This window comes from Chlorocebus sabaeus, chromosome 22 (genome assembly GCF_047675955.1).
Source record: "Chlorocebus sabaeus isolate Y175 chromosome 22, mChlSab1.0.hap1, whole genome shotgun sequence".
NCBI classification, from domain to species: Eukaryota; Metazoa; Chordata; class Mammalia; order Primates; family Cercopithecidae; genus Chlorocebus; species Chlorocebus sabaeus.
The window spans coordinates 20,218,881-20,246,623 of record NC_132925.1 but is presented as its reverse complement, the minus strand read 5'-3'; the positions used below and the strand labels follow the sequence as shown (position 1 = coordinate 20,246,623).

The 27,743-nt window shown below is 35.4% G+C and overlaps 1 protein-coding gene across 4 annotated transcripts in view; it reads right to left on the bottom strand.

The window, feature by feature from the left end:
• Positions 1–3,384: 3,384 nt before the first annotated feature.
• Positions 3,385–27,743, bottom strand: part of TBC1D23 (TBC1 domain family member 23) — a 63,881-nt gene continuing 39,522 nt past the window's right edge. For 2 of the 4 annotated variants that reach the window (XM_007986059.3, XM_007986065.3), the window contains 9 exons: positions 25,400–25,570; positions 22,760–22,802; positions 21,112–21,218; positions 17,437–17,576; positions 16,119–16,163; positions 12,039–12,127; positions 9,072–9,207; positions 7,609–7,803; positions 3,385–5,023 (listed from right to left, as the gene is read on the bottom strand). In XM_007986059.3, coding sequence (XP_007984250.2) covers positions 4,942–5,023; positions 7,609–7,803; positions 9,072–9,207; positions 12,039–12,127; positions 16,119–16,163; positions 17,437–17,576; positions 21,112–21,218; positions 22,760–22,802; positions 25,400–25,570 — 1,008 coding nt within the window. In that variant the 3' untranslated portion in view covers positions 3,385–4,941. The remainder of the gene's footprint in view (positions 5,024–7,608; positions 7,804–9,071; positions 9,208–12,038; positions 12,128–16,118; positions 16,164–17,436; positions 17,577–21,111; positions 21,219–22,759; positions 22,803–25,399; positions 25,571–27,743) is intronic. The other 2 variants (XM_007986060.3, XM_007986061.3) reach the window with 2 other exon arrangements.

Sequence of the window (27,743 nt, the reverse complement as noted above, 5' to 3'; positions counted from 1 at the left end):
AACATGCATGTGCAAGTTATCTTTTTCTTATAATGACTTTTTTTTTTTTTTGAGATGGTATCTTGCTCTGTCACCCAGACTGGAGCGCAATGGCGTGATCTCAGCTCACTGCAACCTCCACCTCCTGCAGTCAAGCAATTCTCCTGCCTCAGCCTCCCAAACAGCTGGGATTACAGGCACCCATCACCATGCCCAACTAATTTTTTGCATTTTTAGTAGAGACAGGTTTCACCTTTTTGGCCAGGCTGGTCTCAAACTCCTGACCTCAGATGATCCACCTGCCTCAGCCTCCCAAAGTGCTGAGATTACACATGTGAGTCACCACGACCAGCCAATGACTTCTTTTCCTCTGGGGAGATACCCGGCAGTGGGATTGCTGAATCAAATGGTAGTTCTACTTTTAATTCTTTAAGGAATCTCTAGTTTTCCACCGTGGTTGTACTAGTTTACATTCCCACCAGCAGCATAGGTGCATTCCCTATTTACAGCATCCATGCCAATATCTATTATTTTTTAATTTTTTGATTATGGCCATTCTTGGAGGAGTAAGATGGTATGACATTGTGGTTTTGATTTGCGTTCCCCTAATCATTAGTGATGTTGAGCATTTTTTCATGTTTTTGGCCATTTGTGTATCTTCTTTTGAGAATTGTTTATTCATGTTCTTAGCACACTTTTTTTTTTTTGTGGTAGAACACAATTTTACTGTTTATATGCCCTGAATTTTTTATTATACTTAAGAACCCAAATATTAATATTATATTAAGTTCTAGGGTACATGTGCACAACGTGCAGATTTGTTACACATGTATACACGTGCCATGTTGGTGTGCTGCACCCATTAACTCATAATTTACATTAGGTATTTCTCCTAATGCCATCCCTCCCCCTCACCCCACTCCATGACAGGCCCGGTGTGTGTTCCCCACCCTGTGTCCAAGTGTTCTAACTGTTCAATTCCCACCTGTGAGTGAGAACATGCGGTGTTTGGTTTTCTGTCCTTGTGACAGTTTGCTCAGAATGATGGTTTCCAGCTTCATCCATGTCCCTACAAAGGACATGAACTCATCCTTTTTTATGGCTGCATAGTATTCCATGGGCAGGCTTTTTGATGGGATTGTTTTCTTGCTAATTTGAGTTTGTTGTAGATTCTGGATATTAGTCCTTTGTCAGATGTGTAGATTGTGAAGATTTTCTCCCACTCTGTGGGTTGTTTACTCTGCTGACTGTTCCTTTTGCCATGAAAAAAGCTCTTTAGTTTAATTAAGTCCCAAATATTTATCTTTGTTTTTATTGCATTTGCTTTTGGGTTCTTGGTCATGAAATCCTTGCCTAAGCCAGTGTCTAGAAGGGTTTTTCTGATGTTATCTTCCAGAATTTTTATAGTTTCAGGTCTTAGATTTAAGACCTTGATCCTTAAAAGTCCTTGGTAAAAAAAAAATTTTATTAAGCACTACATAACACACTGCATGCCACATAAAACTGCATAACATTCTAGCAGGGGTAAGTGACCATAGCTGAATTCTTTTCTCATCAATCAGGAAAATGAAAATGCTTCCTTAATCAATGTTCTCCAGTCTCTGACACATAATAACAATTAACTCCAAAAATGTACCTCTCTTTCCATCAAACTCCACTGATATGAAAAATGGGCAACCTGTTTTTCCTTGCCCAGTTAGTGAACTTGCGGGTGTACCCAGTGGCCACTCTAGGGATCGCTATGATCAACAAGACACAGTAACAAGTGTTGGCAAGCAAGTGGAGAAATCACTCATATTGCCAGTGGGGAAGTAAAGTGGAATCGTTTGGAAGTTCCTCGAAAAGTTAAACATGGAATTAACATACAATTCAGTAAATTCCACTCTTAGGTAAATATCCAAAAGAACCGAAAACGTATAACACAAAAATTTGTACACAAATGTTCACAGGGCATTATTCATAAAAGCCAAAAAGTAGAAGAAACCCAAATGTCCACCATCTGATGAATAAATGAGTTATATCTATACAATAAAATACTATTCAGCCACAAACAATGAAATTCTGATACATGCTACAATGCAAATGAAGCTTTAAAATATTATGTTTTGAGGTTGGGCATGGTGGCTCATGCCTGTAATCCCAGCACTTTGGGAGGCTGAGGTGGGCAGATCACTTGAGGTCACAAGTTCGAGACCAGCCTGGCCAACATGGCAAAACCCTGTCTCTGCTAAAAATACAAAAATTAGCCGGGTGTGGTGGCACACACCTGTAGTCCCAGTTACTTGTGAGGCTGAGGCAGGAGAATTGCTTGAACAGGGAAGGTGGAGGTTGCAGTGAGCCAAGATCTTACCACTCCAGCCTGGGTGCCACGGTGGGACTCCATTCACTGCCCCCCACCCAAAAAATATATATATGTTTTGAAGAATTAGATGTGATTTAAAAATTAGAAAAACAAAATATGTATATTAAGTGAAAAAAGCTGGCAATGTATGATTCCTTTTATAATGAAATGTCCGGAATCCACAGAGACAGAAAGTAGAATGGTGCTTGGTAAGGGTTGGAGGGAAGAGGAAAGGAGAGTGACTACTAACAGGTATAGACTTGTTCTGTATTTCTGAGGTGACGAAATGTTCTAGAACTAGAGTTGCACAACTCTATGGATATTCCAATAACTACTGAAAAGGGGGAACTTTAAGGCATGTGAATACCTCAATAAATATGTTAAGTTCAAGATGTTAATGTTCAAACTGAGATACTACATTCATTACTCATTCAACCTACAGGGTTGGGGTCCCCCACATCAAACTATCAATTTTAACTAGGACTGCCAATTTATGGCTGGTTAGTCTAATGTCAGAGTATCATGCTAAAGAGTTAAAGGTCCTGTGTGAAACACAATGACAAATACAGCTGAGTATGTCAATACAAATTTATCATAATGACCAAGTTTTATTAATGGTGAGCAAATGGCATCAATCCTACACAGGAGAAATAACTGTATACCTTCATAGACAAAAATAATTTCCAGGGAGTGTGGAGATAAGAGGAATACTTTCTCTTTTCACTCAATTTCTTTGAGCCTTGGTTTCCTTCTCTTGAAAATACAAAAAATAACAACCTCCTAAAGTTGCAACCTGTGCAATCATGAAAGCCCATGAGAGGTGGCCACCCCAGAGTGATTCCCAGCTCTGTGGTCAGTGGGCCAGTGAAGGGAGGATGAGCTACACAAGTGCCTAGAACATTCAATGAAATGTATTTTCGTTTAATAGTCATAAATAATCCTGTAACTGTGTAGTTCATGGTAGTAGGTAACTTACTAAATGCCTTCAATTCTTTAATTTTGCGGTCTTAAGAGATTTGCAAATAGGGAAAAGAAAGAGAAAGACAGTGTCTTTAAGAACAAAGTTTTGAGCAAACTGTATTAATTTATTTACAATTGTAATTTATAAACAGTAACACAAACATCTTTACATTAATATTATGAAAAATGTCCCATGGCTGAAATGGGTGAAAAATGAGACTTCAGCACATTTCTAAAGGGGTGCCAAGAAAAGGGAAAAATGCAATACGACAGTTTTAGGGGAGAGTTATACCAAATAATGCACCCAGGTGCAATTTCATGCAGATGTCTTCAACCACTCAAACTGTTTCTATTAGATATTAGAATAAGATTTCCTGAATTATGTTGCCTTCTATTCACTTGATTTCCATAAGTAAATCAAAATGACTGGCTGTTAACCAGGTACATCTAAATATTTCTTCCATCAACCCCTTAGAGATAATCCATTACATTTTAGGACATGTCAGATTGTGGGTATTGCAACTTCCCAAATGGATTTTACAAAATATCATTCCATGGCCCTAAATGTGTTCCTGGATTTCTCTTACCAAATGTGTCTAATATGGACCACTATACATGAAATGAAGAACTCTGCAAAATACAGCAGAGCAATTTTCAGTACATTAAGACAATGTGTCCAAAAATAAATTCAAACCACTGGAACTTCAATGAGAGGATAAAACCAAAAGAAGGGAAAGAAATTCAGAAAATGATGACAAAAACAATTGTACTTTATAAGCTCTCTGATTATTTGGCATTTATATAAGTGGATATTACTGTGGTTACAGACCATAATCCCCAATGAGGACAAATCAATGTGGCTTAAACACTTGTTTTAAAATATAAATCAAATAATCTACTTGTAATAAAAACCAACGACATTTTTACAGACACAATTCTGTCCCCAAAATGTTAATCTTAACAGCCTACCTACTTATTTTAATGCTTTCAACTGCTCTTTAGAATCATTAGGATGAAGTTTCTTATCTTTGAAGCATTTAGTGTCCAAATAATTAGCCAATGGAGCAAAGGTGATTTAGAAAATGATGTTTCAACATTTTACTAGCTGTACTGTATTTTGAGTTGGCAGGAATCTTCAACCATTCCATTAAAAAGATTTCACTCTTCTTAAGAACAGAAACAGTGAGTGAATTATTTATGTTCTTAGTTTCTGATATTGCTCAGTGGGTAAAACAATCTAGCAATTAAGGAAGTCTCCTCAACTAATTCTATCTCTAATTTTCAGTGAAGACACTGCAGATATGTACGTGTATAGCTGTTTTTGAACCCGAAAGTGATGCATGTTCCCTTAAAACAGCTCTTCAAAACAGAACTGCATTCTGTATCCTTACTTAGCCCATAAGGGCACAGGGTCAGTTACATCAAAGTAATTTAATAACTGACCTTTATAATACATCATTTTATAAAACCAAAATGCAAAAGAAACATTTTTAAAAAGTTTACTGTCCACAGATTGATTATAATAATTTACGCTTTCTCAGACGTGCTATTTAAGCAGCCCCATGAGCAAATGAAAGGTCTCCAGTTAGTATTCACCAGGAAGTATATGTCCATGTTTCTCTTGGTTGTCTTAATTTCTTTTTAAATAATTTTCTTTTATATTAACTTTCCAAAGCATCCAAAACTTTCATGATCTGCTGTTTTATGGCTTTAGTAGCATCCCCTGCATTTGGAATCAAATACCTAAGGGGAGGGAAAAAAATACATATATATACACACATATATATATTAATACATTGCTTTCCCTTCAAGACTCAGCTGATAGGTCGCCTCCAATAGGAAGCTTTCCGTAACCCACAAAGCCAGCAGAAATGCCTCCTATGTACTCCCATAGCTTATTTGAACATAATCCAAAGCTTATTTTGAAAGAGAGAAAACCTAAATGCAAAGGCAATGTGATTTTTCATACAGTGTAAAGCTAAAATTCTTTGAGCCATTATTAAATATAGGTAATAGCTAGATAAAACACAAGATAAAAAATATAATATTCCACACACCAATACAGATGTACCTTCAATTAGCTACAAAAATCACATATGAATTGTTGGTATCCAATTCCAAAGACAATGACAATTCCAATACTTAATAGTTTGACTTTAAGCAAGTAATTTAAGTTCACCAAAACAGATTCCTACATAAAAAATAGGTGTAGTTATCCAAACTTTACAGAGGGTTATGTACATAATAAAATGGTGTTATAAGTCTGAAATATTTAAAAAAGACAAGACATATGATAACTATTACAAAATATTAACACCATAGATTAAACGTCCATTTTCTTTTCTTGGAGAATAAAAATAGTGTTTTTTTTGTTTGGTTTTTTTAAAGCATTTTCTGTAAAACCTAACAATTCCACTGTATAAATCATCTGTAAATGTTACATATGCAAGGCAGAATAAAGAACCATAAATATCAATGAAGAAAGGCAGAGGGAGAATCTAGTTACTTTATCTTCCACTATTAAGACTATCTTCCACAACTCTGAATTTAAAAAAAGATGTTGATCTATATATAATAAACTTCAATTTATTTAGCAAAATTTATGGGAAAGCCTTTCAAACATAATTCTCAACTTTTACTATACATGACAAAGTCATAATTCAAATATCCTTTGGTTAAAATTAATTTATCAGTAGATATTAAAATGTGTATACCTGAGAGACCCACTGAACCTACTTGCAGGAATTTATCCTGAGAAGATGAATTGGACAACTATGTAAATATACATTTTTTTAAAGGCCCACTAGAAGATTAATAGTGAAACATATGAAATAATGTAAATGCCAATCAACATGAGGCTTGCTAAATCAATCTGAGAAATCCTTATAACAGAATATCTACCATTAAAAAGTTAAGAATTTATATTTATTGGGCTGGGCGCGGTCGCTCATGCCTGTAATCGCAGCACTCTGGGAGGCCGAGGCGGGTGTATCACAAGGTCAGTTGATCGAGACCATCCTGGCTAACACGGTGAAACCCTGCCTCTACTAAAAATACAAAAAATTAGCCGGGTGTGGTGGTGGGCGCCTGTAGTCCCTGCTACTTGGGAGGCTGAGGCAAGGAGAATGGCGTGAACCGGGAGGCGGAGTTTGCAGTGAGCCAAGATCGCACACCACTGCACTCCAGCATGAGCAACAGAGAGAGACTCTGTCTCCAAAAAAAAAAAAAAAAAAAAATTTATATTTATTAAAATGTAAATATAGCACACTATACTGTTTTCTTAAAAAATCAGCACACAAAAACAAGCCTGTATCACATTTATCTAGTTTTTAATAAATAACATATGCATTTAAAAAATCTGAGATGATACTCATCAATGTGTTAACAGAGAAGTAGAATGACATATTCTTTACATTTTTATCAATTGAAAATATCACTATGTAAATATTTATTCTTATATAAAGCCACAAAGTGATTTTTTTTTACAAATCGGGTATTATTTTCTTTTAACAAAGTACATAAAACAGTACAGATTCATGATGTTTGCTACCTGTCAGTACAAGATCAAAGAAACTGAATAATTTCCCCTTCCAATTGAAGTTGATTATTTAAAAGTGCTCCGATATTACCTTAAGCTTACTCTTTATCCAAGCACTCCTGTAAACAAGAAGTGTAATCCTAAATCTCAGGAGGGGAACAACTTGAACTGATGCAAGGTGGAATAAACCACAAATCAGGAGTCAGGAAGGCTATATTTGGATCTGTCACAAACTAAGTGTCAGGATCTGGGAAGTCATTCAACCACTCTAGGCTTCATATTTTTATCTATAGATTTAAAAATGGTTTAGTATCAATATCAGTGTGGTCCACAGCCCTTGGGCCAGTCTGTGAACTGTTAGTGACCCACAATGAGATAAAGGGGGGGGCTTGTACCAGGCTGTGAATTACCTGTATCACCCAGCACACTGCTTAGTTCACTGACAGTTTGTCAAAACAAGAACTTTTCTGTGAAGGAAAATAAAAATATTGACATACTCTAAAACAAGTTTCTTGTTTCACTGCAAGCCAGCAATTAGTGCAGCACTGGTGTAGATTAACAATAAGGATCATTGGGTCAGAAACTTTATGAAATTTGCTATGGCACTTACTCAAATCATGTGCTAATGGCTAAACCACATATGGCTAAGGACTGGGGAGGAAGAGATAATAAGAAACACTAAAAGTGGTTCACCTATCCTATTCCACCATCCATTCCCCAAAATAGAGAAACAAACTCTTTATAGTGAACTGCAGTAATTCAGGTAATATCATCCTAAGGAAAATCTTACCTTTCAATTGCCAAGATTTCTATTCCTGAAGCACTGCTATTTCCATACTTGAAGGTAATGAGTTCAGGATGTTTTTTTTTGGATGTAATTTTAACTACAGAATTCAGCGCTTGTCGAGACTGTATATAAGCCAATCCTTTCCGTGAAACAATCTCCCTTAAACAATACATATGTGTTGCAGTAACCAACAGATGACTTGAGACAAAGAGCATTAAAAGAAAAAAAAATTTAAGTAAATGTAATTCAAAACAGGTGTTGTTTTGAAACAACCACCCCAATTATTAAAAATGTTCAACTCTAAATAAAACTATTTGAGTTAAAAGCTATAAACAGAGGTTAATCTATAAACAAGTAAACTACATATTAAAGGCTTTTAATTGTATGCAAAATTAATATTTTATTAACAGATAATCCTGCAATGATTTAAAAGTAATATAATAAATGTAATAAAAAGTTCCATACAACATAGAAATCATTACAATAACGTATCTTCTATTGAAATGGAGTATATTACTTTTCAGATTTTTAACACTATTACCTATATTCATAAACTATTCTCATTCAATGCACCATATCCTATACCTAATATCCAAGATCACTAGGCAATTGTTGGGTTTCCCTACATATTTTGTAATACTCTGTAACTGGATCCTGAAGGCAAAATGAGCATAGTATTATTAACACTCACCCACAACCCCTGTACCTCAGCTTCTTTTTAATACTTTCACATTTTTATGTACAGTAATACCATATGACAATTATCAGACAAGCCCAGAATGTGGAACAGTCTGCAGGATGATTGACCTGGACTCAAAGGATTCACTCATCATGAAGAGAAAAGGGAAGCGAGGGAGTGGGGGGATGAGTTCTGCTGCACACAGGGTGAGACTAAAGACACGTAACAGACAATGCAATGTGTGAACCATGAACTGGATCATGGATCAGAAAGAAAAAACACACTTCAAAAGATACTTTGGGAACACTGAAAAATTGGGGTATGATCTGTATGACAAATGATGGATTTACAAAAATTTTTAGGTGGGGTAATGGCATTGAAGTTGTGCAGGAGAATGCTCATATACTTGGGAGGTTTATGCTGAAGCATTTAGGGGTGAAGTGTCACATTTGTAGGCTTCTTTTGAAAGGTTTGACAAAAGTGTACATATACAGGTATATGTACATATATACATACGAAATGGGGTGGTATTAAAAGGTGTTAACAGTTGATCAAAGAATCATAAGGGTGTTCAATGTACTATTCCTTCAACATTTTTGTATAAAATTTTTCAAAATAAAAATTACATACGAAATACTGTTATAATTCAAGACCTATTATACAAGTAGACAGAAGGAAATTATATCTTATTGTACTAGGATAAATAAAGGTTCTTCTGTAGTTCAGTTTGTATTATTAACTTCCCCAAATTCAATTTTACTTCTGATGAAGACATTTTTAAAAGTACCTGGGAAACATGTGTCCACTTTCTTTTACTTCTTTACAAGGAAAATGATGTTTGACATCTGGCTTGTTTATCCAAGTCTGAATGTTTACAACCTCTTTTCTATCATCATCTGACATTGAAGAACTGTCAATTTCATCTATAAAAAATATAAAGTGTTAAATATGGATATTACCAACTTTTAAAATGATACATTCCCTAACAGTCTAAAAAAATTTCAGTAGTATTTTGAAGATATGGATTAAAAAACAAACAGGCTGGGCGCAGTTGCTCACGCCTGTAATCACAGCACTTTGGGAGGCTGAGGCAGGCAGATCATCTGAGGGCAGGAGTTTGAGACCAGCCTGGACAACATGGTGAAACCCCGTCTCTACTAAAAAATACAAAAAATTAGCTGGGCGTGGTGGTGCACACCTGTAATCTCAGCTACTTGGGAGGCTGAGGCATGAGAATCGTTTGAACCCAGGAGGTTGCAGTGAGCTGAGATTGTGCCACTGCACTCCAGCTTGGGTGACAGAGTGAGACTCTGTCTCAAAAAAAAAGAAAAAAAGAAAAAAAAAAAAAGAATAACACAATCAATTCTAATCCTGCTACTCTATTTCCTTATGCCACTGATATTAATATAGAAATATTATTATCAAACATCACTTTCATACGGTAACAAAGTCAAGTTTAAATATTAAGAATACATTTTTAAAGATTAAACTATTTGGGGAATTTCAATTGTTTTGATATGCATAACCTAACTATGATCTGACTAGTCTGTAAAGAGATGGCTGAATTGTTAAATAGGCACTATCTTGAGGGTAAAGATGGTAGATTTCTTTTTATCTTGCTGCTTTTTGATTTTAAAGAAAATAATCAACCCTGGCATAAATAAGTAAAAATCTAGGGTTATTTTCCCTAAGAGAAATATAAAATAATTATATTTTTAAATTCTATTTATATATTAATAATATAATTAATAATTATATTTTCTAATTTAAGAAAGGGAAAATACAGTCTCTAAGGTAAATAATTATAGGTTCTGTCCTTTGCTTTTTAGCAAATACTGGAAAATATACAGACATAATGAAAAAGGAAATCGCATGTATCGACACTCCAGCTTACACAAAAGTGAACCTCTCATGTATCTCTTCCTACTCACATTCTCCTCCCTTCCCCACCAAGAAATACTATCTGAATTTGGTGTTATCAGTTCCATACATGTCTTTGCTTTAACATGTATGCATGTATGCATATCCCTAAATAATATACAGTAGTATTATACATACAGTAGTAGTATACATGCTTTAACATGTATGCATATATGCAAATCCCATAACATGTATGCATATCCCTAAATAATATACAGTGGTATTCGACAAACAAAATGTATATTAAAAGTAGACTACTCAACTGCATTCTTCCGCAACTGCTACCCTACTCCCAACATCTGAAATTCATACATACTGATACACAGTTCATTTTCTCACTTTCATTATGGTCCAATTTTCCAGATTGTAAATATGTGTATGTAGATATATGATAAATGTAAATATGCCATAATTTATTCATCCATTTCCCTCTCCCCTTTGTTAATGGAAGAAGTTGAGATATTCAGGGAGAGACAGATAACAGAAAGAAGATGGCAATAGAGAGGGGAAAAAAGAAGAAAAGGAAACAATTAGAAATATCACATTTACCTCTGTGCAAGTTTTCTGGAAAGTGATTTCATGTATCTATTAAAATGTCAAATGTGATTCCCCATAACCTAGCAATCTGACTGCTGAGAATTTACCCTCTGAATATACTTTCATCAAAAGCTAATATGCATATATATCTTTATATAAAGATCCATTGCCATTTGAAACAAACAAAAACCCTGGGAAACCACCGGTGTCAACTGGAAGGCGGACTAAATAAAGTATGGTATGTTTATATGATAGAAGGAGAATGAGGAGATACATGAGCTGAAATGGGAAATATGCAACATGTTTTACTAACTGGAAAAAGCAAGGTGAGATTTGGGAGTCTTTTTTCCTCATTCTGTACATTTATATATTTTTTCCCTAACTCAATACACATATTAACCAAAATTAGTTATGACTGCTTACCTAACACATATTAACCAATATTAGTTATGATTGCTTAATTAGGATGAACTGGGCAGTAGAATTATAAACCAAAGACTAAATTTTTTTCTTTTTTTTTTTTTGAGACAGAGTCTCACTGTGTTGCCCAGGCTGGAATGCAGTAGCACGATCTTGGCTCACTGCAACCTCCGCCTCCTAGGCTCAAGTGATTCTCTTGCCTCAGCCACCCAATCAGCTGGGATTACGGGCATGCACCACCACCCCCAGCTAATTTTTGTACTTTTAGTAGAGAAAGGGTTTCACCATGTTGGTCAGGTTGGTCTTGAACACCTGACCTCAAGTGATCTGCCTGCCTCGGCCTCCCAAAGTACCGGGATTACAGGCATGAGCCACCGAGCCTGGTCTAAATTATTTTTAAAAAACATAACCACAGAGAAGACAACCTTCCCTGACACAATATCACCATCTTGTGGCCCTTTAGGATATTGCCTCCAGTTTCAAAAGACTTCAGATGTCTCAATTTTGTAATTCTCAGTGCTTTAGTCCCACAACTCTGAATCTAGGTGATTGATCAAAGGAATTTCAATCCCATCACTTGAATTTAAATACTATTTCTACACTGATAGCCCTCAAATTATCATCAGTTTAGACCTCTCTCCTCAGCTGAAGACACCTATAATCAATTGCCTCTACTTAACATTTCTGCTTGGATTTCTAATAGGTACAATTCAAGGTGCCTAAACCAAACTCTTAATAGAAAGCCACAGATTCTCCAATTATTTCTACAGAATCTCAGTTTTTTAAAAAAGCAGTTGATTGGCTATTCCCAGAATGACTGCTGTAATCACTCCTGATGACTGAGCAAAGCCATCTGTAGCTAAGTGTATTACTACACCTGTGTCGTATTCTTCTTCATCCCCAATGCTGAAAACAGGCTTTACACCACGGTAAGGCTTGCCCACTCTGTCACTGCTGCTCACATGCCTATATTCAAAGAATTTTAGGGAAGAAATAATCATTTAAGAAGTTTTCAAAGATTTTTACCAAGCATCATTTGAATATTCACACAAAATGTAAATATTCCTTATCCCCCGCAAAACCCTGTGCACTAGCCATAGTTTTAGGAGAGCTATGTTAAGGAAATTAAAAGAAGATAAAGAAATTATGTTAGCAAAAGTGGCATAAGGCCTTACTGAATGCTCTTAAATATGTAAAAATTAAATTTTAAACAATTTTAATATCCATATTAAAACTAATGTTTAGATCTGTTTGGCCTTGCGCAAGTTATTTAGACTTCTGTGCTTCTGATTCCTCCTCTGTAAAATAGTGCTAACAATATCTACCTGTCAGGGTTATCGTGAGAACTAAATCGGTTAATTTTATTGTAAAACTATTGGGACAACACCTGGTACCACCTTCATGTCTGTTAAGTAAAATAAGTTACTGACACCAAATATTCAAATTCCAACATGAGTGGTTAAGGTTTCTCATATAAGTGCAAGTGTCTTAAGGGTTATCTTCCCATTTTTTTATTACTGTTACTTTTGTTTCAATAGAAATGAAGATTCTACTTTTGTTGTGCAAATATAAGCCATAAAAATGAATCTGCCTCCGCCGGGCGCGGTGGCTCACTCCTGTAATCCTAGGACTTTGGAAGGCCGAGGCGGGTGGATCACCTGAGGTCAGAAGTTCAAGACTACTCTGACCAACATGGAGAAACTCCATCTCTACTAAAAATACAAAATTAGCTGGGCATGGTGGTGCATGCCTGTAATTCCAGCTGCTTGGGAGGCTGAGGCAGGAGAACCGATTGAACCCGGGAGGCGGAGGTTGTGGTAAGCCGAGATCGCGCCATTGCACTCAAACCTGGGCAACAAGAGTGAAACTCCACCTCAAGGCAAAAAAAAGAATCTGCCTCTTTTTCAAAAGGCAGAAGCATGTAAACTCAAGCTTGATTAGGTCTATAGGAAGTGTGACCTCTCTTTTTAACATAAAAATTAATACCCTATTAATTTTCAGGTAATCCCAAATAAACTAAGAGGTAAAATTAAAATGTGTCAACAAAATACTACATGTTTCTGAGGGGAAAAGTGTTGTTTTACTTGTAGGATAAGGATCAGCTAAAATTACCTACTACAAAGGAAGACTCTAGCTTTTTGGGGTGTGTGCATGTAATGTATGAAAACACTCAGAATCTTCTATTTTCAAGAGATATTCCAATGTGAGAAAAAAAATCAAGTTACATGCCTTTAGTTATTATTATTATTATTATTTTAGAGCCAGGGTCTCGCTCTGTCACCCAGGCCGGAGTACAGTGGCACAATCTTAGCTCACTGCAGCCTTGAATTCTTGGGCTCGAGCAATCTTTCTGCCTCAGTCTCCCGTGTAGCTGGGACTACAGGGGTGCAGGACCACACGCCTAATTTTTTTATTTTTTCTGAGACAGGATCTTGCTATGCTGCCGACTGGTCTGAACTCTCGCACCCGTGATCCTCTCACCTCAGCCTCCCAGTGCTGAGATTACAGGTGTGAACCACCACACTTGGCCTTTACTTAGGTTTAGAATTCAATTTTCCCAGAAGATAGAGATCAAATCCATACTTTAAATAATTTTAAATATACGTCATCAATAAACATTTTTTTGTAGCTTAATTCTGTTGATTTACTTCTTCCAAAATAACATTCCTCAACATAATGAGAGTTTAATGTATAACAAATATTCATTGGAAATTACAAGTTAGGTTAATCAATACATAGGCTTAAAGTGTGGTTAAACAAAAAGTGACATAATCATTTGGTTTTATGTTAAAATATATTTAATGTAAAACTGTCCTATAAATTACCAAACTATGCTCATGAGAGATAGAAAATGATATAATTTGGATGCCTTTGAAACTCAGATTCAGCTTTCTTACAAAAGAAAGAGGTAAGAGCTTTATCTAAAAATGTTTTGATGCCATCTAGATTGTAAAATTTTAGATTATGAGTTCTCTCCTAATATTAAAGCACAATTAAACTGCCATAACATAGAAAGTAACAAAGATAAATGTTTACAGCAAATAAGCATTTGCTATAACTAGATAACCAAGTAACCAGAAAGTATGAGTAAAGAGACAATCCTAAAAACCAAATTATTAATTGTTGATCAAGATTTATAATACAATGCAAAGTCTTTATAACCATGAATGCTAAGAATTATTGAGACATTTCTGGAAAGACTGGCTAAATATGAATAAAATTCAACAGCTGGACTATTTTTTTAAAGCATAATATCTATACTTTTTTGCCATGGTAATAATAGAAACATCTCTAATATGGTTTGAGTAGGCTTTAATTTACTGAGCTTAGAAAGAAACCTATTTCATTCTAACTTCTCATGAGATTCTCTTTTCTAAACAAATATATCTAACTGTGGATCAGAGATGATTTAAGTTACAAAAATTAATAATTTGGGAACTTGGGAGTTAAAAAAATTAGACTAATTCAATGGTCCTATAACAGAATAAAATGGAAAGGATGATTCACAAATAGATTATAATTTTAAAAGGAGCAATTTCATTTAAAGTAGTGCTAGGTAAAATTATTAGCAGAAGTCCTGTAATTGGCATTGTGTAGGAATAGTCACAATAAATCAAAACTCTTAGAAGATACTAGAAAGTATTATTATTATTATTATTGAGACGGAGTCTCACTCTGTCGCCCAGGCTGGAGTGCAGTGGCATGATCTTGGCTCACTGAAAGCTCCACCTCCCGGGTTCACCCCATTCTCCTGTGTCAGCCTCTTGAGGAGCTCAGATTACAGGTGCCCACCACCATGCCCAGCTAATTTTTTTGTATCTTTTTTTTTTTTTTTTTTTTTTTTTTAGCAGAGACGGGGTTTCACTGTGTAAGCCAGGATGGTCTTGATCTCCTCACCTCGTGATCTGCCCGCCTCAGCCTCCCAAGTGCTGGGATTACAGGCGTAAGCCACCACGCCGGGCCAAAAGTATAGTCTTAGAGAATGAAGTATTATTTTTTAAAATGCTACTTCACGTCACTGAGAATACTGAAGTGACCTGAGACAAATTCCATTCCATTATTCCAAAGCTTAACTTACATTCAAAATATGACTAGAATTTTTTTTTTCTGGCCCACTTAGGATTTACAGAATTTCTTTTTAAATGTTTGTAGGTGTTGCTGTAATTGATATTCTAAATTAAATTGCTGAAAAATTCTGTGAGTATAAGAACTGTAAAGTCACACAGAGTTAAGTTAGTAAAGTTCTTTTGTTATCCTAATTGAAGATCCAGTAGATTTCTAAACCTTAAACTTATTTTGTCTTTTAATGAGAAACATCTCATTTTATTTGGGTTAGAGAAGTGACAAATTATACATTAAAGTAATCCAGCACCTAGAAAAAAAACATAATTTTTTTTTCAACAAAAACCAAAGGCAGAACCCTAGAACTGTAGTTCCTTAGATTTATATATGCTAACTCAACCTAAATACATACATTTTATTAAGAAAAATCTAAAAATATAAAATTACATAATGTACATTAATTAACAAAAATTTTGAACCATGAATGGTGCCTACTTTTAGGTGCTATAATTTTCTCTGCTGCTAGGCAGGAGATAGAAGCAAATGAGCACCAAAGCAAATAACCTGCCAGCTCGTGACCACACACATGCTTTCTTTTGTTTCACCTTCCCCTGTCTCAGAATAAAAACTGCAGGTTTTGAACAAACTTAATTTTCATCTGTGGAATGCGTGATACAAACAAGCATGCAGGAAAAGAAATTAAAATGATCAAGCAAAAAACAAAAGAAAAGTATATCAAACAATATGACACACTCCTAAAAGCAGAATGAGAAAAGTTTAGCATTTGAAATAGCTGCATGAAATTTGAGCCAAGACAGCATAAGGCTTATAGATGGCATGAGGCATATTAAAGGAAAAGGATGGTTCAAGAAAAATGCTCTACTCATTGGCTTACCGCTCTGTACATGATCTGTCTGGCCAAGGAAGATTGAAAGACATTCTATAGCAAATCAAGGCAGAGGACAGAACAAAATGATTATAAAAAAATGCAACAGCTTTAAAACAAAAAATATGGTACAGTTTAGTCAGTTTTTCTCACCCAAAGTGTACATTATAAAGATGTTTCCATCATCCCAAGTACAAAGAAAAACAAAGAAAAGCCAATTACAAGTAAATCAAGGCAGCAGTCTTTTTGACTTAGTTATCACCAGTCCATTTTAAAATAAAACAAATAAATTTTAAAATAAAATTGCAAATGTTCATGCTACCAAATGTAGTAATAATAGTCCTCCAACCTAGAAGCACCAACAAAAGGTAAAAGGGTTAGCTTTTGAGAACAGACATAACTTTACTGCACAAACAAGTCTTCCAGGCTTGATAAAACACCTTGGTAATTATCAGTTGACCACTTTGGATAAGGTACAATTTTTTGGATCAATGAAAATAATCTATTACCTTCTCAGCTATTTACTAAATGCAAAAAAATGTACTTTTGTATGCATATATGCTATACTTAATAAAGGGACAGACAACAAATCCCTGACATTCAGTTCTTAAAGTAAAATACGTCAATTTTTCCAGGATACTGCAAGACATGAAAGTGAAACCAAATACTATAACACATTTCCAATATAAGGCTTCCTTAAAAACAAATTCTGTGTTGCAATTATAAGACTAGCTTTGAACTCTAGGAACAGGAAGGATCAAACAGACTCATACATGGAGAAAAATACGTATCCTCAGTTACAGTAAGAAACAAGATACATAAAACAGATATTTTTAAACTTGTTTATCAGTTGTTAACCACGTCCCTCATTTGTAATTTACAAGGAAATGGGGTTTTGTAAACGAAATTCTATGAAGGTCTGATCTTAAACATCAGAAGGTGGGTTTCTGCTATATTTAGCATGACCAGATTTTCTAGGTTTTAAATGCTTGGAGCAGAGGAAGAAGTTCTTACTATGAGATCACTGAATTCAGCAGATGATTCTCCATCCATTTGACATTTGGGAAGCAGCTACTATATGAAAAGTAATACATACTGGGACATAAATTATTTTTAGTGAATGGCATGATGTGACAGATAAGAGAGATTATGGATATAAAGTACATTACTGCAATTCTAATGAAAACGATGAAATCATCTAATAGAAAATGTACTTTATGATCCTTTTCTGGAACACATTCAATTCAACTAACATTTACTTACTGTAAGACATTATTTCTTTAGTTTTAATTATTCATCATAAACTCATACTGTATAAACAACTCACCGATCCACAGGAGTTGATGTATTCTCTATAAAACTGATAACTTTTTCCCTGACATTAACGGATTTTGTCTTCAAAGCCACAGTCATTTTATTTACTAGTGATTTCATTCCTCTATCATTTGAGCCATTAGGAGATTCACCCTAAAAAAAGAAGATAGATGGATTAACTGCTCTCTAAATGACTAGAAGACATACTACTGCTAACGGTTATCTACATGCTATAGATTGAATTGCAATCCCACCAAATTCATATGTTGAAGTCCTAACTCCCAGTATATCTCAGAATGTGACTCTATTTGGAGACAGGGCCTCTACAGGCATAATTAAGGTTAAATGAGGTCTTTATAGGTGGTCTCTAATCCAGTCTGACTGGTGTCCTTATAAGAGACAACGACATGAGCATATGAAAACTGAGAAGAAGCCATGTGAGGACACAGAGGGCAAGGCAGCCATCTACACTCCAAGGAGAGAGGCCTCAGGATAAACTAAACCTGCCAACACTTTGATCTTCGACTTTCAGTCTCCAGAACAGTAAGACAATAAATTTACATTGGTCAAGCCACCAGTCTGTGGTATGATATTTTGTTGCAGCAGCTGCAAACTAATTCATTAGGTGAAATCATTTTAAGAATAGAAGGTAGAGGCCAGGCGCGGTGGCTCACGCCTGTAATCCCAGCAACTTTGGGAGGCCGAGGCGGGTGATCACGAGGTCAGGAGTTCAAGACCAGCCTGGCCAAAATGGTGAAACCCCATCTCTACTAAAAATACAAAAATTAGCCGGGCATGGTGATGGGCACTTGTAATCCCAGCTACTCGGGAGGCTGTAGCAGACAACTGCTTGAACCTGTGAGGTGCAGGTTGCAGTGAGCCGAAATTGTGCCACTGCACTCCAGTCTGAGCGACAAAGTGGGATTCCGTGTCCAAAAAAAAAAAAAAAAAAAAAAAAAGAAATGAAAAAGAAAAAGAATAGAAGGTAGAATAAAAAATTAGGATACACTTGCACATATATGTGTGTGGAGTCTGACATTACCTTCTTTATTATAAAAGAAATAGTTAAAACCACTGACCTTTCTTATCTCAGACTAGTTTACAAAAATAAGCAAAAGTATGATCAAACTACTATTTGCACATATGTGTGTGGAGTCTGAAATTACCTTATTTATTCAATAGGAAATAGTTAAAACTATTAACCTTTCTTGGACTAGTCTACAAAAATAAAGCAAAAGTATAATCAAACTACTATCCATGTAGCTAAACCTTTAAATATTTATCCCTTGTAAATGCTTGCTTTTTAAAGACACAGCCACTGAGGCCTTTATTTTCTGAAGAAAACTTATCCTGATGTACCAAATGTAAGAGATGCGAGTATAATTCTTTTTTGTTGTTGTTGTTTTGAGACAGAGTCTTGCTCTGTCACCCAAGCTGGAGTGCAGTGGCACGATCTCAGCTCACTGTAACCTCAGCCTCCCGAGTAGCTGGGATTACAGGCACCTGCCACCACACCTGGCTAATTTTTGAACTCCTGACCTAAGGTGATTCACTTGTCTCGGGCTCCCATAGTGCTGGGATTACAAGCATGAGCCACTGTGCATAGCTGTGAGTATAATTCTTAAATTGTTTCATGGGATTGCTCACATATACCTTCCTAGAAGGAAATTCAGTGATGGGTGTCAAACATTTAAAAGTGATCCTCTTTTTTGCCAATTAATTCCTCTTTAGAATTAATGGGAAGGAAGTGCCCAGAAATTTGGGTACTAATTGATGGAAAATTACACAGCCATTACAAACGCATACTATTTTTAAATAGCATTTTAAAATGCTAGAAAATGCTCATATGTTTAGTGAAAAAGCAGAAAATTCTAGTTTGCTATGATCACTACTTTTAAAATAAAGAAACATTCACTAAAAAGGGTTTGATGAAAATACTTTAAAATACGATTGGCAAAATTATCTCTGGAACAGCTACAGGTGATTTTGTTTTCTTTATACTTTTCTTATTTATATATGATGCTACAATGAACATCTGTTACTTTTATTTTTAGAAGAAATGTCATTAACAACACAAAAAAACTATGTTTCTATTTCTATATCTAAATTCAAAGCCAAATTAAACTGCAAAACTTCTTTGGTACTTTGAAAAGAATGCTCTTTAAGATAATTTCTAAAATAACCTCAATCAGCATTTTTCAAATCTGAATATAAAAGCTTCCACAGAAAAACTATCCAGTGATGTGAACAGGAATATAAATTAGAATGTTTTTTAGAGAGCCATTTGATAATAATGCAGAAGTCTAAGGACTTTGGTAACATTTTAATCAAGTTATTCCACTTCCAGGACTAAATAATCATGGCATATGCAAATTTATCACTACAAAAATTAAACAGTGTTTCTAACAGAAAAAAACTGGAAACAATGTAAATATTGAATAATAGAAAACTGAATAAATTATAATATACCCAGACAATGAAATACTATTTAGTTATTTGTAAGTAAAAATAGCAAACATTAACTAAGTAAATGGTGATTTCACACAAAGAGCATCAAGTTAAAAATAAGAGTATCAAGTTAAAAATAAGATTATCAGGCAAGCCTTATCTGCTGATGTGAAAATAATCTGATTTTGACTTGCATGGCTGAAGATAAACCTCAACTAACACAGGTAGTGAGTTACAATTTCATAATAACTACTATTACATATTTGGTGACAGGTACTATACTTTCCATTTACTTCCACAGTTAATCCTCAAGTTATCCTTAGGAAGAAAGTATGTTGTTAACATTTCTATTGCACAGGTGGAGAAACCACAGCTCAAAGACCTTGCTGGAGATCATGAAGAAAGTAAGTTGTAGATGAAATCTGAACCCAGGTATGTCAGACCTGTAAGCCCAAGCTACTAACCATGACCTTGTACTGCAGTTTCCCTTCTATTTCTGTTTTAAAAAATAATCACTAGGTAGATGAGGACCATTATTTATGAAAATAATTTAATGACATCTAATTCAACTAACATGAAATACTGAAGTACTGGAAAAGCACAAAAGACCTATTACCCAAATATTTCCAAAGTAGAACAGAAAAACAGATTTATCCACTGTAGCAAAACCGGGTAGTAATACACATCTCAATAACTAAAAATCAAATAGGATTGGCAACTGATTCTTGTCTTCCTCTGCCTGACCAATTCTCAAATGTGGATAGACTCAAGTTCACATCACTTAAGTCTGTGATGGGGATGGGTACAGATACAGTGTGCACGAGATGATTATGAGCCCTAGTATTCTGGCAAAAACTCACTGGGAGATGCCTGGGATCAGCTTGCTTAAGAGTCCCAGCTATTTGTAAGACCCAGATTTGTCCCCATCGATATTTAAGCTGGAGCATAAAACTGTCACTATGTGATACCAAACTACAGATGGACAGGGAGAAATTTGAATTCAGCAGCTGAACTTCAAGAGCTCCCACCTAGTTTAGCTGTGAAGGCTTGCTGTATCATGTCATTAATCTCACAATAAAGGCTTGTTGTATCATTTCATTAATCTCACAATACTATGACTCTTCATGGCATGTGTTTAAAATGTTTTGACTCCATTTCTGTTATGGTGGGGGTTTAGTAGTTAATCACCTTTTCTGGGAACTTATCCAAATCCGGTAATGTACTCTCTACATACACTTACATCAACAGAATTGATACTGCTCCTTGAGCCTGAGGTACTAGCAATCCAATGGCCATATCCATTTTCTGGTCCATCCACATTAATGTCTGCCAGGTGCTGCTGCAGTGCTTAAGATAAATTAAAAACAACGACAACAACAAAACCTAAAATATCAACCCTCTTTGGAAAAATTCATTACCAACGAAATATAATAAACATGTCACAGCTGAGAAAAAAGGACCGAAGGAAATAATCACAGGTATTTCTTTCTGCACATCTGTGATGGAGAAAAGGCCTCCAAGCTAGAGCAAACCTTCCTCTTCTTCCTTCTAAAACCCTCTGTACATGGACAACATTTCTTAAGTGACGCCAAAGGTGATGATAACTGTATAGGCTTTATGTTTTCTTCTTTGGAAGGAAATCTTTCAAGTATTAACAGATAATTTCTGCAACATTTTTATGACATAAAGGATTAATAGAAAACCAATTGTGACTTTTGTTATACCATAAGGAGACATCAATCAATCTCTCCCATAATAAAGAAGCACTGTTAGGCATTAACAGTTACAGAAAGAGATATTATTCTTGGTGAATAACTAATCCATGGTTTTAAAAACATTTCCAAAATCTGGGCTATACTATAAAAAAAATGCTTTTCAGACACTTTTGAGAATTACAAGCTTAATAATCAAGTTTTATATCATTACCAGGATTCCTAATAAATAACACTGAGCCTAGGGCCAATACATGTTTAACACTACTTATTAAAATAACCCTTTTTGTACATCACTCTGGGTATGAACCTCAAAAGTCGTCAGTTATCAGGTCATGATATATAGAAGATAATCATAATCCTTGTTAATATCAACAAAGACCAAGAGGAAATACATCCTAATGTTCCAAAAATCCTAAGTTACAGCCTAACTCCCATGATTAAAGCCTAAGATTCCATTACTCTCAACATATACCGATTTGATTTTTGGAGCTTCAGTTGCACAATTGGTTAGCATGTGATTCTTATATGCTGATTTGATTTGATCATTAATTTTCCCCAGCATTTACAGCTCAGTATTTTTGTAATCTTTTTCTAATGTAAGACAGGCTCTTTTAAAATCTTATTACTCTGCCTGCAAAGTAAAATTCTCAATACTTGCCTGCAGAGATCTTGCCAATTATTTTACTCTCCTAGATTATCAAATATTAGTCTGCAGTTCTGAAAACATCAATTTATTTTGTTCCACTTAGCTAACATTTTTTACACAGAGAATACCTTCAAGTAGCTCAAAAATAAAATAATAAAACACCTAAAGAGTCCAAAGGGTATACTATAAAAAGTATTCCTTGAATTCTTCCTTCCCCATCCCATCATTTAATCCTCCTTCTCCACAGAGGCAATCATATGGACAGTTTTTCATTTATCTTTACAAAAATATTTTTTGGAAACAAATCTATTAAAATAGTCTTACATCAAATAGTCACTCATTTCAACTGCCTATTACGTTTGTCTGTTATCTGTAAGTCCTCCTGGCCTTGCCTTTTCTGAAAATATCGAATGAATGAAGAGAGTGCAACCATTAACTAATGTGACCACTCCAGATCAACTCTATTGATAATCAATACAATTTCTTCTGAAATACAGACGAAAAAAACTAATAAATTAAAATCTTACCCATAAATCCTCCACTGGCAATACTCACATACTCTTTGTTTTTCTGTAATGGAAAAGAAAATTTAAATTCTTCCAAAAATGCGACTTAATTAAAACTTCAGCTAGTTCTAAAACACTGATAAATACAATATCAAGTTATATATTAAATTTCTGGGCTTTCTTATTTCCTTGATATTTTGGACTTTGGCACAGAGAGGTATATCCATTTACCTTACATATTGTAAGGGTCTGGTGCTTGGGTGGGAAGAAGGGGACAACTTCAAGCCTATTAACAAGTCTTGATTTTACTTGTATTATCGTTTCAATAGTGCAATGTTCAAACCAAAATTAAACAGTATTTTAGGATGTAATCAGAGTGATTTTTAAAAGCTTTCAAAATATTTTGGGTCCTCTATTAAAAGATAATATAAAAAGAAACATTATGGCTAATTATGAAGAAATAAGGGAATGTTACCATTTTGCAAACTACTAAAAACATAATGGATCTAAGTAATAAAAACAACAATAAAAAAGAGGAACACTAAAAAGATATCTAAATAGTATTTACCATCTAAAAGAGGCAGGCATCACCCCCTCAGGACCTCCTTCTCCTAAACAAAGAAGTCTGAACATCTCTAGATTTAGACTACTGGCTTACAGGAAATACCAGGGACAGAACATGATAAACAACACCATGTGAATGTAATCAGCAAAATCCAGAATGTGGGGAACTCTATAACACAAATTAACTGCTTTTCCCAACAAAAATATGCAAGGAAAAAAATTTTAAAAAGGAACCTATAAACTTAAAAGAAACTTAAAAGACATCAACCAAATGTCAACGTCTTGTTTTAGATCTTATGAAAATCAGGGAAACTTGAACACTAAATTTTTTTTAATAAAGTATGATAATGATGTGGTTATGTCTTTATAATGAGTTTATGGCATTCAGTTCTCCCTACTTTTCAATTTCCTTGAAATTTTCCATAATAAAATTTGGGGAAAAAATTTATAAAACCACACAAAGAACTTGAATAATTTAAAAAAGTTCACAATATTCCAAACTCTTGCCCTATGACAGCCCTCACAATATACAGTATAGTTTACACTAAAGCGTTTTTATTTTATTTTGTTTTTGAGGATAGGGTCTCGCTCTGTCACCCAGGCTGGAGTACAGTGGCATGAATATGGCTCACTGCAGCCTCAATCTCCCAGCTCATGCAATTATCCTGCCTCAGCCTCCCAAGCAGCTGGGACTACAGATGAACACATCCACACGCAGTTAATATTTTTATTTTTTGTAGAGACAGGGTCTCATTATGTTGCCCAGGGTGGTCTTGAACTCCTGGGCTCAAGTGATCCTCCCATCTCAGTCTACCAAAGTATTGGGATTATAGGTGTGAGCCACCCTGCCTGGCCTGAAGCATTTTTAGAATAGACCAGTTAAATTTACGAGTGAAACGAGTTTGGTCCCTTATTTTTGTTATTTCGTATGCTTCTAAACTCTTTCCTTTAATAAAATTTAAAATTATCCTACAGTCCCTCTCCCAAATATCCTCTTCCTTCTCTGATTTTGCTTTTCAAGGATTTCGTCTTCAATTTTTTCAAACCAGATGCTCAGTAAAATACAACATAAATAGAAATCAATCCAAATTGAGTGGCTTGTGTATTACCAGGCCTACCATCTTGCTGATTCCATAGTTCAGGACCATACAAAGTAAGGACTTCAACACATAAACTGCTAAAGAATACCTAATAAGTAACTATTTTAATACAAAACAAGCCATCACTGAGCGACATTTTTAAAAAAGCAGAGAAGCAGGTTGCATAAAATCACTAATTCAAATTAGTTGTATTGAAGACAATATTTAAACACAAAAAGAAAAGATGGCTAGGTGTTGTGAATGAGTGTGTATATGCATTTATTCAGTTTCAAATGAAGATATTACAATGAATTATATAGCTACTGTAAAAAGTACTAGGACATAAATACACATAACGATCAATGTAACATAATAGACCAGGCACGGTGGCTCACGCCTGTAATTCCAGCACTCTAGGAGGCCGAGGAGGGCGGATCACTTGAGGTCAGGAGTTCGAGACCAGCCTGGCCAACATAGTGAAACCCCGTCTCTACTACAAATACAAAAACTAGTCAAGCGTCGTGGCGCATGCCTGTAGTCCAGCTACTCGAGAGGCGAAGGGAGGAGAATTGTTTGAATCCAGGATGCGGAGTTTGCAGTGAGTCAAGATCACGCACTGCACTACAGCCTAGGCGACAGAGGAAGACTCCAGCTCAAAAAAACAATAATAAACAGAAAACAATAAAAGATCAATGTAACATAATAATCCAGAAATAGATCTTGATGCATAGAGGAACTCAAAGTATTAATAAGGTGGTATTTCAAATTGTACAATTTGTAAGCTATTTGGAGAATTTTTTAATTCCTACCTTCTTACACAAAATAAATTCCAGATGGTTTGAGTTAAACATTAAAAAAAAATCATATAAGCATATGAGAAAAATCTGGAGAAGACCTTAACAAGTCACAAAACCAAGAAAAATACAGATAAATCTGACAAGCAAAAAGTTATCTACGCAAATTTTTTAAAGGTGATAACATTAACCAAACAAAACTGAAATAATTTATGTCAGCATACCTGTAAAAAGTGTGCCAGGACCATGTTCATATACATGTCTTCTTCCTCCCTGCCACTGCCCATAAAACAGAGGTGCTCCCCACCAGCTATGGATCCAGACTCAATGGACTGCTTCTGTGCTTCCAGCAAGGATTTTACTGACTGTGCAAACTCAGATGGATTCTGGAGCATCTAGACAATTTTTTTAAAGTTGAAAACTTGACAAGCCTGTGTTTCACATATATTTGTAAATTTGAAATTTTTTTAGGAAAAACCCCAATATTTAAAGAGCCACAATGAAAATGAAGGGAAAAAAAGACTCTTATAAATAAAACCCCTGGGATAAGAGAAATATTTATAAATGTATCTATAATACAATAGAACAAAAATTGAACATTCACACAAAGACTGATGCAAATAAAATACTTCTCTACTACAGAAAACCTGTTTTGTTCCTGTTTTTTCTTACATAACAAGTAGCAACTGTGTCCTTAGGTATCAAGACAGAAAGAGTATAAAACTATAGATCAAAACAAGCTCTATTTTTCAGTTTCCCCTTAGATGGTAAACTATGTATTTCTTAGAGGATAGTCAGAAATAACAGAAGGCATTTGTTTATCAGCACTATTCCAGGTAATGGAGATACAAGGATGAAATATTGATTTCTTACCCTCAAGGAAACAAGTACGACAATGACTACAAAGATGTTTAAAAACTGTTTTAATGGAGATACACAAAAAGTATGGTGAAAAATAGAAAAATGGACAGACCACATAGAAAAGCAATTTGTAAAAAACAAAAGCAAATACAAATAGCACACTCACAAAAAACAATGTTCAACCTCATTGGTAATTACAACTATTTTTCACTCATCACTCTGGTAAGATGAGAAAAGACTGACAATGTCCAATAATACCAATGGCATTCTCATTTAGAGTTCTGAAACATAAGAACGTTTCACCTTTTTTTTTTTTTTTTTTTGAGACGGAGTCTCGCTCTGTCGCCCAGGCTGGAATGCAGTGGCATGATCTCGGCTCACTGCAAGCTCCGCCTCCCGGGTTCACGCCATTCTCCTGCCTCAGCCTCCTGAGTAGCTGGGACTACAGGTGCCCGCCACCTCGTCCAGCTAATTTTTTTGTATTTTTTTAGTAGAGACGGGGTTTCACCGTGTTAGCCAGGATGGTCTCGATCTCCTGACCTTGTGATCTGCCCGTCTCGGCCTCCCAAAGTGCTGGGATTACCGTGCCCGGCCGGTTCCATCTTTTTTTTTTTTTTTTTTTTTGAGACAGAATCTCCCTCAGTCACCCAGGCTGGAGTGCAGTGGCGCGATCTCAGCTCACCGCAACCTCTGACTCCCAGGTTCAAGCAATTCTCCTAACTCAGCCTCCAGAGTAGCTGGGTTCCACCTTTTTAAAGGGCAATATGGTGGTCTCTAGTAAAATGTATATCCACACACCTCAACAAAACAATTTTACTTTTAAGAATCTATTTTACAGAAATATTTGCATAAGTTCACAAAATGTATAACTGCAGCATTATTACAAGAAAACAAAAAATAACCCACATATACATCAATCAGACAATAAATTATAGTATACCTACATGTACTATGGACTATGCATCATTAGAAAGAATGTACTTATATCAAAAGATCTCTTAGAAACTGTTATGTTAAAAATCAAGTGGCAAAACAAGAAATATGTAAATAGATATTAAAAGTCTGCAAGATTAAGTAAGTTGATAATATTCTTTAAAATTTTTTAAAAATTCAAGGCTGGCATGGTGGCTTATGCCTGTAATCCCTGCACTTTGGGAGGCCGAGGTGGGCAGATTACTTGAAGCTGGGAGTTCGAGACCAGCCTGGCCAACATGAACCCCCACCTCTACTAGAAACAAAAAAATTAGCCAGATGTGGTGGTGCACACCTGCAGTCCCAGCTACTCGGGAGGCTGAGGCCAAAGAATCGCCAGAACCTGGGAGGCTGAGGTTGCAGTGAGCCAAGATCACACCACTGCACTCCAGCCTGAGTGGCAGAGTAGAAACTCTGTCTCAAAAAAAAAAAAAAAAATTAATTTAAGTATTCATGAATCACCTGAGTAAACTGTTAAAATAGGAACGACAGAGGAATCAAGGGAAGAGAAAGGCACAGAGTTCAACTATAGAATATGGATGAGCTAAGATGGCCTTTCTCACAATATCCAAAACCCTGATTTCTTATGTTAGTTTTCTCTCAATATTACCTAGGCCCTTTCACACACCCTTTCAGTCTCAGCATCAAATTTTTAAGACAGGTTAGGAAGGGGAAAGGTAGACTTAATATTTAGCTAAGAGATTTCTCATCCCACTCCTGTGTTCCCCATCCCTG